The sequence below is a fragment of the Pan paniscus genome, chromosome 1, assembly GCF_029289425.2.
Source record: "Pan paniscus chromosome 1, NHGRI_mPanPan1-v2.0_pri, whole genome shotgun sequence".
NCBI classification, from domain to species: Eukaryota; Metazoa; Chordata; class Mammalia; order Primates; family Hominidae; genus Pan; species Pan paniscus.
Genome location: NC_073249.2, coordinates 31,955,754 through 31,972,070, shown reverse-complemented (window position 1 = coordinate 31,972,070; position 16,317 = coordinate 31,955,754). Strand labels below are relative to the sequence as shown.

The window sequence follows — 16,317 nt, the reverse complement described above, 5'->3', positions numbered from 1 at the left end:
ATGTTGCCGTCAACGGATTCACGAAGGGTTTCAGCTAATTTAGACTGATATTTCATACTAGCTCACCTTTTGATTAGTTTAACGTCTTCTTTTAAAATAAATGTCTTTTGGCTTCTTTTTACTCAAAACCCAGTGCCGCCCCCCCAGCCCCCACCACTTTTTAAAAATTTTAAACCAGCCAATACATACTTTTCACGTTCTAGAACTAAAGGGTAATTATTGAAAAAATTTTATTCCTCCTTAATGTTTGTGTCTTTAAAATATTCTTGGGGTTATTAAACCCTCTCTGTGGCCATTATTTAGCAAACTTTACATTATTCATTGCTTATATTTTCCTTAAAGTCAGTCCCTTCAGCCTTTAATCATCTGTCTTTTCTCTGAACCTATTCCAATTCTACAAATTATATATGGAGTTAGGGTCACTGACCCTGGACCCCAGTTCTTTAAAAGAAAAAAACCCATCACTTTCTTCTTCATTGTTCTGGGAAATCATGCTTAGGCTCTTGTTCAAGGTCATGTTGCCAAGTTAGTGTTATTCTGTATCTATGATCAGAAGACTGACATATCATGAGACATACATCAGGGGATACTGTCAAATGTTAGGTATGTGGGCGTTACACATTTTGTATTTGTGGTAATTGGAACATGGGCTTGGTTAGTATGCCTGTGCACTACAATCAGTTTTATCATGTAAGTTAATGGCAGAAGCAAGTTACAGGGGAAATAAAGTAGTTAAGGAAAATCAAAGTTTTCGAAACTCTTGATACTGTACAAATACTGTATGCCAATGTGGATTGGAATATTCATCCAGTTAAATAAAAAATTTTATTCAATAAACAATAACGTGGCATATCTGTAAGTATTAAATAATTTGGACTTTCTGCTAATTTAGGAATGAGATTTTCCCCAATTAGTCTGCATTGTGGAAGTGCCATCTAATCTTTGTAACTGAGAAGAACCAAAGAGTAGTAAAACTTCTCGGTGATGTCCATTGAGAAATGGTGTATGAAATCTCCATCACGGAAGAGGCACTTAGACGTTTCCCCTCAACAGCTAACAGCCGAACTCACTAGCCTGTGTGTGAGAAGCAATAGTTACAAGATAGAATGGAAAGACCAAAGGACGTGGCTTCTGTTTTTCCCAGCCTTGCCATGCTCTCCTTTACTCTGTGGCACATAAAAACTGTAAAAGAGCTCAATGAAAAAATCACATTGTTATATACCATTTGTAAAATAATACCGTTATTTTATATAGTACTAATTCTCTGCTGGATGTTGTCCAACAATTGAGGCAATCTATTACTTATATGTAAAATAATGCTAAGTATTACTCAGGATTCTCTTCCAATCTTATGAGTGTCCCTTGAAGTAATGGGTTTCCTCTATAGATAGGAATGAGAGTGTTAGAATTTGATAGAGTTTGGGTCAATTTTTAAAAAGGGAGGCTGGGTTCAGTGGCTCACAACTGTAATTCCAGCACTTTGGGAGGCTGAGGCAGGAGGATTGCTTGAGCGTGGGAGTTTGAGACCAGCCTGGGCTGCATAGTGAGACCCTATCTCTTACAAAAAAAAATATTAGCTGAGCATGGTGGTGAACACCTGTAGTTCCAGCTACTCAGGAGGCTGATGTGGGAGAATCACTTGAGCCCAGGAGGTTGGAGCTGCAGTGAGCAGTAATTGGGCTGCTGCACATCAGCCTGAGCAATAGAGGAAAAGCCTGTCCCCACCCTCTGACACCAAAACAAAGAGAACTAAAGAGAAAATTAGGCAATGTCACTTAAAATCCTCTCTTGCCACAAGATAGAACTTTATTAAAACATTATAAGGTGTAACAGCTCCTATAAATTCTGAGATGATTGCACAGAGAAAATTCAGTTGGTCAAACATAGCACTTTTCAGTGTTTTACAATATATTTAAGCATTAGCCAACATCCAGCAGATAATTAGTATTATATGGAAGTAACAGAAAGCCTCTTAATTTAGCCTGTAAAAAAAAGGGACATGTATTATAAGATAAGGGGGTGTCTTATGGGATTGAGAATAAGACCTCAGAAAAGAATTACAACCGTGTTAGAACACTCGGGATGTATTAACCTGGGCAGGCTGTTATTTTAGCTTCTTGTCTGCTAACATAAAAATGGAAAAACTGGACAATTAACTGTCATTATAATTTTAGATTTGTGTTATCTGAATCTAGGGTGGATATTTAATAAATACTGACTTAAGCACTTCAGCTTTTACTTTTTCCCTCTGTTAAGTATTTAATGATCTGTAAATAAGCACTTCAGAAAGTGCTACCTAAAAGGACCCTGTGCTCTTTTACAACATGAAAAATCTTTGTGTAATGTGAATGATTCACCCTCTGATTTGTCTGTTTGCTAATGAGATGTTTGGCTCACATGGTCAGTATTTTGTCCAATAATATATTTTGTCAAATAATGTAAAAGGCCAGTCCTACGGAAGGAGGTCATAGTCTCCTAAAGAAGCGTTGCTTCCTCCACATTCCAGGTGAGATTCCTCTTGTCTTTTTGGAAGAGAGCATCTGACAACCTTAAGCCGGGTCTTTAGGGTTGTAGGAAACACAAACATTTTCTCTCCTTCTTTGTTCTCTCTGATCCTGTTTCATTTTTTTCTCATTTACAGACTTTCTCTGTTTGTTTGCTTCCCGATATCCTCCCTTCAAGAGACCAGTCACATTAAGGCTGAAATGAAATCTCTTAGTCCTAATACTAAATTCCCAGGAATTTTCTTCCACAGAGGGCCAGAGAGTGGTGGTGTTTAGAATACTTCCCAGAAAAGGAGAGCTTGGGCAGATGACACAGTTAGATCCACCATAGAAGACCAAGCTTGTCTATATGGGCAAAGGTTTGGTGATTACCTCATCTATTTCTTCTAAGACAGTCTTGTTCAACTGAATTCTCATTCTCAGGTGCCTCTTTGAGAGTAGAGTTTAAGAATACCAGTTTTTAAAGTGCTCCTCTGGTGCTTCTTATGCACTTTGAAGACTGGTAGACACTGTTTTAGAATATACTCCCAAAATGACTGTGAAAAGACAGTTTCAACCTGAGCATCTGTAATAAACAGCATATCTGAGGAAACTGTTAAAACATTAGCTATTCTTAGAGTCCTGGGACAGCTCTATTCTCCACTGGAGCTAGGCACTGGGTTCGGTGTCTTCCTTCATGGTTCTCAGCGATCAGTAGCATATGCAAGGGAGAGCTTGGTAGGTTTCAAAGGCCTTGGTGGGCATGGCTGATGTTTCCTGAGTGACTTGCAGTCAGCTCTAGTGAGAAATTAGTCACTGAGTGGCAGGTAGTTAAATTCTGTACTTTTACTGTTTATAGGTTCTAGTCAAATGTAATTTTTAAAACCTAGTATCATTAGGAGCCACAGCAAAAGTTTATTATTAAGGGTGTGCCCATGGTGGGGGCAGCTATGAAATTAAGAAGACTGTTTAATATGACTACCTTCATTGGGATTTTTTATTTTTATTTTTATTTATTTTTTTTGTTTTGAGACAGGGTCTCTCTCTGTTGCCCAGGCTGGAGTGCAGTGGCATGATCTCGGCTCATTGCAACCTCTACCTCCCGGGTTCAAGCGATTCTTGTGCCTCAGTCTCCCAAGTAGCTGGGATTACAGGCATGTACCACCACCCCTGGCTAATTTTCTATTTTTATTAGTAGAGAAGGGATTTCACCACGTTGTTCAGGCTGGTCTCGAACTCCTGACCTCAAGTAATCTGCCTGCCTCTACCTCCCCAAGTATTAGGATTACAGGCATGAGCCACAGCGGCCAGCCTTCATTGGGATCTTTAGGGAAGTAAAAATACATGAACATTTTTCTCCAACCCTCTCTCCCCAGAAAGCCGAAATTGGGATACATTGTCGTCATGGGTGGTGCACTGCAATTTGGTAGTTTTTCTCTCTTTCTAAATGGTACATAAAATTGAGGTGCATCTTAAAATCAATGGCATCTTAGATTCAATGAAATATGGTATAGGCTGCTTCAATATTTCTTTTTTTTTTTTTTTTGAGACGGAGTTTTGCTCTTGTTGCCCAGCCTGGAGTGCAACGGCGCAATCTTGGCTCACTGCAACCTCTACCTCCTGGGTTCAAGCAATTCTCCTGCCTCAGCCTCCCAAGTAGCTGGGATTACAGGCATGCGCCACCACACCCAGCTAATTTTTGTATTTTTAGTATAGACAGCATTTCTCCATGTTGGTCAGGCTGGTGTCTAACTCCTGACCTCAGGTGATCCACCCGCCTTGGCCTCCCAAAGTGCTGGGATTACAGGCATGAGCCACCGTGCCCAGCCTGATATTTCAGTCTGGATGCTTCCTATCAAGATTATATGGTAGAATTAGTCCTCACCAAATATCCACATGCTCCCCTACTATCTACAGCTTCTCTGCAATTCAGCTGGGCCCATGTGGACAATTCTGACCAACAGGTCATGAACAGAAGTGACCTCACGTCTCTCACCACTCCCTGACCTCCCACCCCAGCCCAAAGCAGTTAAGTGCTAATGTACCTCTTCTATCCCCTTTTCCCTGCCACAGCAAAATTGGGAGCAAATAGGTACTAAATACCCTTTTGTTTCACAGGCTTGCAGTAATATATACCCACCTGATAAGTGGACCATGAAGACTCCTTCTGCTGGATTCCTACTAAGCAGAGACTCATTACTTTCCACACCTGACATTTTAAGTAGTAGCCCTGGGGTGCCGCTCCCGCTTGTTCCTGTGCATCTCTGAGCTTTTCATGATCAGCTAAACTTCCACATTCTTTTACTATAACTGGCTTGGGAATGGGGGAGAAATAATCTTCCAAAGAGGAACACAAGGAAAAGCGTTCGATTTCTACTTTCCAAATATTTGGTGAGATTTGGGAAGCAACCAGGAATGTGAGCTTCAAAAAATTGGGCGATTGCTCCAAGGTGGAAGTCTTTTGGCACACTGAATCTTTTGGTCCACCGGCTTCTTGAGAAGCCTTTAAGGCCAACCGATCCCCAGAACAAGATCTCTCTTGGGCTTCACTGCGAGTTATTCTTTGGAAAATGCACTTCTGAATTCACTTTTTGTATTGTCTCAGGAAAATCCTGTTTGTGAAAATGCCTCATGGTATCTCCCTGAATCTGAAGAAGTAAAGAGAAAGACTGTTTGCTTTGATGTAATCAGATTCTCTGGAATTTAATCCTATATCCTATTTATGGCTGAGCTAGCCATTCAAAATTAAAATGAACCTTTCATCCATGTGTATCATAAATGGGCATTTATCAGGATTATATGATTTTGCAATCCATCTGAATACGTAACCAGAATTTGTTTTCTTTCCATTTCACTATGTAATTACCATGCAACAATAACAAAAGTGACATGTTTGAAGAACAGATAAAATGCTGTAAATTGGCCAGTAATGGTGATATTTCCTCATCTTCTCAAAAACCCATTTATTCTCTCTCTCAACAAATCAAGGCATTGTCAGCCCATACTCATCTCGTGGCCAGAGGGGCTCCACCAATTTCTGGATGTAAGTGAGTCCTGGAATGCAGATGAGGCCAACTAACGAAGGCTTTCAGTGCAGGCAGCTGGTCTTTGCTTGCCTCAATTTTTAAATCATCCATAATGGGGCCAAGACCTCCCAAGCACTAAAAAGAGCGAGCTGACATGCTGGACAAACTGTTAATTTTTTCCTGAAGAAGCTGCTATATTGCACATCTGTCACTGCAGCGCAGACAATTACTCACTGAGTCAGGGAAAAAAATCTGCCGCTTGTTTCTAGCTGAGTTGTTAAGGGAGTTAATGGAGAAATACAATGGCGTGGGAGTCGAAACACGCTGCTTTCCCATGTGCTTGGCAATTGTTCCCTCCTTTTGGAAGACTGTCTTGTAATATTAAAACATGTGAAGTAGACTAAGATGTGTGTTTAGAAAAACAGCAAAGGAATTAGAAGAGGTACAATAAAAGGACAGGCATATAAAGATGTGGGACGATGAAGAATCTAGCCTTACAGATTACAGGCCACTGTACTTATTGCTGAGAATGTAACAACGCTGTGGCCAGTGTATTAGAAATATTGTGATTTTGCACATTATAAATTTCAAACTTTTAATATGTATTCCCCAAGTGCTTCACAACCATCTAAAAATTATTTTATGAATTTCATGCCTCGTATATGCAATGTGGATCATCTATACTGTTTCCATAATGAATTACAGCCATCAATGAGACACTTTAGAATGCCAGATTTGTCAGTCATCTAACAGAACTTTAGTTGTTTTTTTTCTTCGCTAAATCATTTGCATATCATACATATGAAATCCTGGCATTTGAAGAAATTAACTTCAATAAGTGATGGAAGAATTTGTTTGGATTTGAAAAGCATATATTGAGTTAGTATACTATTTCTCAGTCTTTTTATTTTTATTGAAGAATAATGATTTTAGAAAGAAAGAAACTTTTTTTTAGAAATAGGAAGATGCAAACAGACAGAAGATAGTTTTGGCTGTTTTATTTGGGATACTATTGTAATATACTTTTATCTCTAGTCTTACAGCTGGAAAATCAAGCATTATACACACTCTTAAAATACTAGCAATTTATCTTGAAAGTTCAAACTAAAAGAAAAAAAAAAAGAAACACAAAAAATAGCCCTCAATTTTAACCTTACTTCAGCCTTGAAAAATTAAGAAACAAACACAGGACATTCTGATATTGCAACAGGAGGGAAGTATGTGGATCTGAGAATGATTTAAACTGTCTGACAATTCAAAGACAGGAGACAACTCTAACGTACAGACAAAACTAAAAGTGGCAATAGTAGATCATACTCCTGGCAGTTAATGGCACTGACTCGCTGGAGACAAATCTGGATCTACTTAAAGTGTCAGGTGTGTAAAGTAATGAGTCTTTGCTTAGTAGGAACCCAGCAGAAGGAGCCTTCATGGTCCACTTGCCAGTTGAGTATATGTTACTACAAGCCTGTTAAATAAATGAGTATTTAATACCTATTGCATGAAAAAAAAAAAACCCTACTTATTTTAACAATTTTACTCAGTTTTTTGGGAGAAAAGATAAGTTTAATCAACATAGTGAAATGCCTCTTACAGCAAACAAAACTCAACACTTTAATGCATATTACAAAACACTTAAAATGTCCAAGCAGCTTTATGAGAGGCACAACTTTCCAAAAGGAAATGGAGTGATTGTAACAGATTTGAACTCTGATACTTTAAGTGGTCAGAGAGAGCATGTGTACCTTGTTACATTAGAATCACAGAATCCTTGAGGGGAAAGAGACCTTAAGCAAGTTAGTCTAATCAAGCTTCACAGAAACAATAAAAACAGGAAAATGTGGTAGAGCAGCTCACAATCAGCTATGAATACATTTGTGAATCAAATACATTTACCAATATTTTTCTCTAATTTTTTTGAGATATTGAAATTTTTCGGTGAACTTAACTGCACTATTAAATGATAATTGTCAATGGGTACTCATTTAAACAAATTTTTAAAGTACTTTCAACTTTTAAAAAATAACTCTAAGGTAAAAGGGAAACATTTAAAGCACAAAGACAATGACTGCTTATAAATAATGTTCTTAAACATTATGTTTTATTCTTTCATTCTTTGTTGTACTATTAATATGACTTTCTATGAAAAGAAAAAATAAAAAAAAATTCTTTGCTAACAATTTCTTTACAATGCCAATTTAGATCACTTTTCTTTTTGAAAGACAAAATACAGGTGAAAACAGTTTTAAAAAGCATGTCAACAGTGATTTTTTTCTCTTTTCGGAAATATCTGCTCAAAATAAAGTGTACTGAATAGAAGCAATTGTCAGTTCAATTTACAAGAATGCCAATTCTCAATATTAAAATAAACATTAATAAAATGCAGCATTTTGTAATTATGTCTGTATACTGCACACAGGCATTATAAATACACCTATAGGTACACATTATGTATATCTTTACCCCTACTGTGTTAACTTCTGTTTGATAGCCACAGTATGAGTTATAAAATATATGGTATTTAAATGCTGAGACCAATTTATTGGCAGATTTTAATTAGCAATGAATGTTTATTTAAAAGGGTGCCATATAGTTTAAAAATAAAAGCAACCAAATTAAATAGTGTATTCGAGGAGCAGAAAAGAAGGACACAAATGACTCCAGCACACAGTCTGGTCATTATCAAGTATAACACATTTTTTAAACAGTCAAGTTGCTAATGTAATCATGCTCAGCGTCTCTAGGCTATTGCAGGTAATTAGGATAGAAAAGGGAGACCTATGCAGTCTCTAAAATTTTTAGTACAACCAATTAATTTGCTATAAGGCTACAGATACTATAGAAGAGTGGCTTCACAAAACAGCAGAAGAAATATCTTACTACCTTTTAGAGGAAATATAAATGATACATTCTAAATCTTGGGGTTCTATGGACGTTGTAACTGGCAAAAAATTAACTATATATAAAACACAAATTAGTGGGCTTCAGATGGTGAAAGACATTTGATTTACACTAAAAAATTCGTATTTTAATTGCATTTGTTTCTCCAATTAAGTTCAGGTACAACCAGAACATCAGGTCTGTACTGAGTTTTCTTAAAGACTGAGGGCATGTCAGTAGAAGTATGGGGGAAGCTTGGGATGTTATCACTTCTCCGCTTTGAGTGCTGATTCACATATACTGTAGAGTACATATATTCTGTACAATTAAACACTTCAACAGAGTAAGAAGTATTTTAAGTCCTCTGTGAATCACATAGAGGGCTCTAGGTGTCAAGATGAAGAACTGTCTTCTATTAGCTGAAAATACAAAGAAGAATTTTTTTTAGGTGTTAGAGAAGCTAAGTTAACATCCTACAGAAGTTGCTTCAGAAGATTTGTACCTGTCCAGAACAGCAACAATAAAGAGCACTCATAAGGACTGCAATATTTAATGAAGAAGTTCCTATACACTAGTCTGGTGTATATACTGCTCTTCTTCACTATGAGGGTTTTTACCTCCATTAGAACATAATAAGGTGAAAAAGAACAGCCAAGTCCTCAGGAGTGTGGAACCAGGCTAACAATGACCTCATTGTTTGCTCTCAGTGGCTTCAAACTTGGCTTTTTGAGATTCTAGGATTTTAGCAGATCTCCAGGCAATCAAATTAACAAAAAGCTCAAACACCAAATTTTGAATAGACCCTAGAGCACAATACACTATCATAAAGAAGTTTTAAAACTTGTATATAATCTCCCCCCAGCTACATAGACAGAATGAGCATTTAGAAAATATCAGTTAAAAAAATGGCAAATTTGTAAGTAAAAAACTTGTAGAAAGTAATGATACCATGGGGTTACTTTATCCAGTAAGAATGCTTCAAAAGAACATCTCTTCTGGTCGTCCATAGTCCCCTAACCAACCTGTCCTCTAGGTACAATATCCCTGGGAAAGAAGATAATTCTCAAGAAACGTACATTTGGCAAAACGTGAAGGCTTTCAAATAGCAGGTTGGCCTTCCCCTCCCTAGTTGGCAGGATTTTTTTTAGGGGACCACCTGAGAAAGGTCTGTTACGTGCATAAACCTCCTTTAACACCTTTTAAAAACTCTTCTGGGGGCTGGGCGCTGTGGTTCATGCCTGTAATCCCAGCTCTTTGGGAGGCCAAGGTGGGCGGATCACTTGAGGTCCGGAGTTCGAGACCAGCCTGGCCAACATGGTGAAACTCCGTCTATACTAAAAATACAAAAATTATCCGGGTATGGTGGTGGGTGCCTGTAATCCCTGCTATTTGGGAGGCTGAGGCAGAACGATCGCTTGAACCCAGGAGGGGGAGGCTGCAGTGAGCCGAGAGTGCGCCACTGCACTCCAGCCTGGGCGACAGAGGCAGACTCTGTCAAAAAAAAAAAAAAAAGAAAGAAACAAAAGAACTCTTTTGGAAAGTGACAAGATTTTAAAAACCCATTAGAAAGGTGATTCACATGTGTTATCTCAGTCTTTACTCAACCAGCAAAGGCCATTATAAATAGAATGATAATAATCATCATCATAATAAGTTGTTAATAATGAAGATAATAAATAAAGATCTAAACTAAAAGCAATTTAGAATCTCTGATACTATGAAGCAAATGACTCAGAAACAGCTCAATACTAGGCACGTAATACAAACGACCTCTTTTGCTAGGTTTTAAAGTAACATCTTGGGTCCTAGAAAGGGCAAATCAGTACCATTTACTTCTTTTGTTCACCTTCTAAATGGGTTGGGCCATTGCCAGAAATCTGAGTTCTGGGAGAGCCATTTAACTCTTCATGTAAATTGATTCAATATAGTAATAAATTACTACAATGATTAAAATTTTAAATCCGTTTACTACACTTGAGTTGATCTTAAAAATAATATCAATCTTTGGGAAAACAGAGGTAGAAGTACATCTGGATTAATAGAATTTACAGTTCAATCACGGTGAATTTAAAAAATACATTTTTCTTTCAATAATTATTTTATGTTCTAAATGAGGTAAATTTATAAAATCTGCATTAAAGTAAGGTAGAGGGCACTCTGGTGATAACAATGATGAGGTTTATTTTTGTCAAAACGTCCAAGGGAAACATTAATTGTTGTTTGTCAACTGTGAACTTCACACTACATTGTCTAAGGATAGAAAATTGATGGGTATCACTCTGTCAGAAAATCCTCACAAAGAAGCCAATTCAAGGAATATGAAATTGACAAGCCTTTCAAACAAAGATGTGTTCGGACTTCACTGATGCGATGGTAGGTCTCTTGGGTTACAATAGATAGGGATGATATAAAACACAATCTTTTCCTGTCTATTCCATTTTAGAAACCGGTGGGTGTGCTCACGTTTGTCTGGGCATTGCAGCACTGCACACATACATGAATTAAGCAAAGCATCGGAAAGTATTGACACATGAGACTAAAATAAATAAGAGAAACGAGCTGCTCTTTATACCTAGAAATAGCTGGAAATTACTGAAAAAAAATAAAGGGCAGAGGTTTTCATTTTAGCACCATGAATTGTGATGAAATCCCATTTCTCTCACTATGGCAGGACTGTATGCAGTAAGGAAGCTAGAGTGATGTGTTTGAGGCAATGTAGATTTTTGCTTCAAAAACAGAAGTCATGTTATCATTTTAGAACAATGGGACATAGTGAATAAAGTCTGTAAAACATTTCTTCTTTGCTTTTCTTAGGCGGATTTTCCTGCATTGGGGGTAGCAGTTGCGGAAGTACTTTTTGGTAGAGGAAATCCAAGTCCTAATCCCTTTGGCCTCTGCATGGCTTGAATTGGCTCAGAGATCCCCTTGCCATCTCGTCCAAGGCCTGACCCAGGCGTCCAGCCCATATTCTGAAGCATTCGGTTTCCAATATTATTTTCTAGGATTGGCTGGGCATTTTCACCTACAAATCCTGAAATGATAAAACAACAGCACACATTAATCAGTATGAACACAGGTGAAGATATTAGGCTATGAAAACGATGTTCTCCTAAGTTTTGTTTTGTTTTGTTTTTCAACCAGGTACTAGAGGGGGTTGCGTATTCATCTTTGGATACTTTTTGTAGTTGAGAGAACAATGGAAGAAAGATCTTGTTTAGAATTTCAATTCTAGCACTTCACAGCAGGGTGAGCTATTCAGCCTCTCTGGGCTTTTGTTTTCTCATCTGTGAAACAGCCATAATACAACCTACATTGCCTCTCACAGAACTTTGTAGGACAGATGAGATCATGTATGTAAAGAAACTTCTCAGTAAACCATAAAGTACTCTACTAATGGATTTATTTTCATTACCATGTTAGCCTTATGGATTATTCAGAAAATCACCAACCTATATTGTAATATCTCACATTTGCCCATGACCTTGACATTCAACAGAACCAAAACTAAAACCAAACCAAACAAAAAGCACAACTGGGGGCATCTTGAATTTCTAGGAATTTACATTCTTATCATCTCTCTCCTTGTTATTTATTATTCAGTCTGTAACATATGCCTCCTTTAGTTCCTTTCCTCCTTTTCCTTCCATGGCCATGTTTAAATGACTATATAAGTTAGTAGAAAGAAAATAGAGGAAAATAATATTAAAGAGAGATATATATATTATAAAATTTAAATATATTATATAAATTTTCAGGTACATAGACCACAATTCCCTTCATAGGCCTCCAGCGATAGATATATTTCTTCCTTCCCTTCCCTCCCTCCCTCCCTCCCTCCCTCCCTCAATTCCTTATTTGAAAAAGGAGATTGGTTAGTGCTTAACATGAAATTTAGATATAGATGTTGTTTACCGTATTTTCTTAGCAGGTAATTGAGAAATGCATCTATTTTAAGCATTTTCTCTTTGATGACATTTCCAAAAATAGACTTTGAATTAATTTTTTTGTAGGCTCTTATAGAAAAAGTTGAGCATAGATACTGTATATTTGGTTCTAGGGAAAAACTCAGAAGTACTAGATATCTGAAATCCAAGGATGGAGAAATTAACAAACACCACAACAGTCAAAAAATACAAGAACTTGAGCTCTTTCCTTCAATTGCAAGCTTGGGCTTGTCCTTGGCCTTGGTTGATCTGCCCCAGGTGTGGTATAGGTTGGCTCTTTCCTTGATTGGTTCATTTCTGTTCCTTCTCCAGCAGCAGGTATTAGATTATGGTGTATGAAAAGGGAATATAGCAAATCTGGAGCTAACCAGATACAAGCAATAAGAAGACTTAATTATCAGAGCATTTCTCATGGTTACTCCCCTTTTAGAAGAAAGTGAATAACAGACAAACTAATATTGCAGTCTGTAAGAAAAAAAAAGAGAGATGAAAGTCTATCTTAAAAGAACCTTTGTCTTAGTGAGAACATATTCGGCCCAGTCCAATCTCTTACACCAGGGCTCAAATTTACAGGGACACAGAGTTTGACACCATTCCCTCCATAGGCCTCCTATACTACACTTTCCAAATATCAGTAGAATGCCTGTGGTATAGCAGCTGAGTCCTGGCTCTAGCATATTTCTGCTCTGAAATGTGGACCATGTCTTCCTAGACAGAGGTTGAAATGGTCAGCTGTTGACATAACCACTTACTTCTCTCAAAGTTTCATGAGTCTCTTTAGCACCAACCTACACCTCACCCTGCCCCTATCCCTTTCCTATCATCAGTTTTCTTCTTCCCTGACTCAGGATTATTACAGCACCTTCTCCCCAACTACAAAAAAAAGTTGGAACTCTCTGTCCTACTCTTTCTCTGAGACTATGTTCAGAATGGTGGTACCAGCAGAGAAGGATCCTTGGATCTCAAACATCAATAAGAATAACAAAAATATTAATGATGAAACTCCAGAGTATAGTAGTGTTCTCTTTCTTATCCTGAGTTGTGGTTACCCAAATGGCCAATTTATTATTGTTCTTTAAACTGTTCATATATATATATATATATATATATATATTTTTTTTTTTTTTTTTTTTTTTTTTTTTTTGGCAGAGTCTCACTCTGTTGCCCAGGCCGGAGTGCAGTGGTGAAATCTTGGCTTACTGCAACCTCCACCTCCCAGGTTCAAGTGATTCTTATGCCTCAGCCTCCCGAGTACCTGGGATTACAGGTGTGTGCCTTCACCCAACTAATTTTTGTACTTTTTAGTAGAGAAGGGATTTCACCATGTTGGCCAGGCTGGTCTTGAACTCCTCACCTCAGGTGATCCACCTGCCTTAGCCTCCCAAAGTTCTGGGATTACAGGCGTGAGCCACCACACTCAAACTGTACATATACATTTTTAAGTGTATTCTTTGAACTATGTATTTCACAGTAAAAAATAAAATAATAGTAAAAGAAATGTCAGCATTGAACCAACGGTGTATCTTCTCTGGTAACTTGTGTCTCACATTGTGGGGAACAGCAAGTGAGTCACGCTCTGTGATTCTTACTTGTAGAACAAGGAAAGCCACAAAGTGCTAGACATGAGTTTTAATACCTACACCCCTCTTATTTACTATGGAGTAATCATCAATTGATTTTCAAAGCCATTTATTAAACATTTTGGTATTCTCAATCTTCAGTGCATTTCAAGACCAAGAAGAAGATCACATCATTGCCATTTGCTAAATTCCTTACAGGGAGTAAGAACTAGCCAATGATTAATTGGCTTTGGATTTCTCAAATGGATTCATAGCTCATGGAAACAAGTACCTTAACATGTAACAGAAAGAACCTTCAACTACTTGCCTCTTGAGTGGCAACACCCAACAATGTCAAAGAAAAATTCTTGACTAAAATTATTGACCACTCGAGAAGGGCAAAATGCATATACAGAGATTATAAATATATGTGTGAATGTGTGTTGTGTGTGACAGTGAAAAATGGACCTCTTAGTCATACACACGCAAGCACGCACAACATAAAAATCTTTTGTCAAAAATGTTTAATATAACAAAAAAGCAGTTAATTTTTTATTTTGAAGCCATGATTATGGTGGTAACCAGGACAGACCTCTAAGGTACGTAGTTTTTTCTGGATAGCTGCTAATCAGGTATGCCAGGTTAAACAGTGCCTTAGCGTGTTGTCTCATATCCCTGATTTTTCAGTGATTGCCATGAATTCATTTACTTCTACCCTAAGCTAAAGTCAGACCAGAGGTCTAATGCTGCTCTGGGCTATACATCTGTTTACTCACATTTTTGATAGGATAGCTTGCAAAAGTTCAGAATTAAAATTTGTTTAATATTTAAGAAAAGAGTAAGACCAATTTAAAATATTTCTAAAAAATTGCTCAATTATGGTGAATTTTCAGTCCTAAAGTGAACAGCAAATGATAATTGATTCACTATTATAATTGAAAAATGTTGGTATTTCAAGCAGGGTAGCCCAGGGGTGACCACCATACTCTCATGCTTTTGTTTTTATATAGATGGAAAAGAACTCATTCTCATTTTTTTAAATGATGGTTTCATTTCTCTTCTTCATAAAAATAAAACAATATAACATAAAACAAAGCATTATCTTGTACTCAGAAGAAAAATGAACATTTTATTCTTCAAATGCTAAATCTTTCCTCATAGAAACACAACCTAAAAAACAAAAAAAGTAACAGATACTTCATTATTCATGGAAAATGATTCTAGAGTGAAATCTACTGTTGGCTTCTCAGCCTTCTTTTATGAGATTAAGACTTCGGAGTGGAACAACTCAGCCTCAGCGCAGTATACACCACAACCATAATTTCCCTTTCTTTGGCTCCTGGCAGTGTTAAAGTCCTTTAAGGCCTTTCCTAGAAGGCTCTCCTGCTCGGGCAGCTTTAGCAATACATCTCCTACTAACCTTTCTGCCTGCTTCCGCTCCCAGCCTCCTGTCTGCTGGATCTCTCGTATCTATTACAGCTGAGTCGGTCCTTTCCCCTCAAATCTTCCAAAGAGTACCGTGGAGGGTAATTCACTTGCATAATTGGCTCAAGAGATGAAAATCTTGTATCGGCCTCTCTTAGCCACTAATCTATCCAGCTGACTGCAAGCCTAATTGGCAGCTTGTTTAGTAATTTGGCTCCTAAAGTGTTGTATTGATGTTGGATAAACAGCCAATGGAAGGGGAGGTGACACATGCTGCTTCCCATAGAACAGCTAGTGCACTCCGCCTCTGTCCCTACCTTGTATTCACAAGGCATTTATTAGTTTGTGATCACTCTTTCTTCCCATACTCTTTTCACCATTACTTGACTAGCCAGCTGAGGGGCTGGGCTATTCTCATTATTATTAGGAACATTATAACAATGATAAGTTATGATACTGTCCTCTGTTCTCAGCAACTAATTTAGGGACATGGATTTTTGATTATTATTATTATGAACTCAAGGAACAGCATTAAGCACAGTTTAAGATGAGAGAAAGTGGTAGGTGTTACTACTCTTCGTCTAATGTTTTAATTATTTCATTTATTAATATAGAAATGCTTCACTAATTCAGACTAGTCTATAATTTTATCTGCAATATTGCAGACATACTTCATGATACTTTTGTTAATTAAAATCAGTTTAAATAGTTAAGTGCATAAATATATGATGCACTGACTTATTTAAATAACAGAAATTTAATGTAAAACTAGTTTTTTTTTCCTTAAGGGATAAAAACTTTGTAAAGAATAAAAGACATGATCTGTTATTGACATGTTTAGAGGAGGAAGTGTTCTTATTAACACGTTTTTAATTAAACCGAAATGTATTTCTTATGGAATGCTTATGTATCAAACAGTATGCATTAAAAAAAAAAAATCTTACAAATAGAAAACTGTTTTGGCCCTGAAGTCAGACAGGAATGTTTATCTGCTACAATA

The 16,317-nt window shown here is 37.2% G+C and overlaps 1 protein-coding gene across 3 annotated transcripts in view; it reads right to left on the bottom strand.

Annotated features, from left to right (window-relative positions):
* Positions 1-7,053: 7,053 nt before the first annotated feature.
* Positions 7,054-16,317, bottom strand: part of GPATCH2 (G-patch domain containing 2) — a 201,900-nt gene continuing 192,636 nt past the window's right edge. For all 3 annotated transcript variants that reach the window (XM_055108058.2, XM_003814138.7, XM_008966771.4), the window contains one exon: positions 7,054-11,420. In XM_055108058.2, coding sequence (XP_054964033.1) covers positions 11,200-11,420 — 221 coding nt within the window. In that variant the 3' untranslated portion in view covers positions 7,054-11,199. The remainder of the gene's footprint in view (positions 11,421-16,317) is intronic.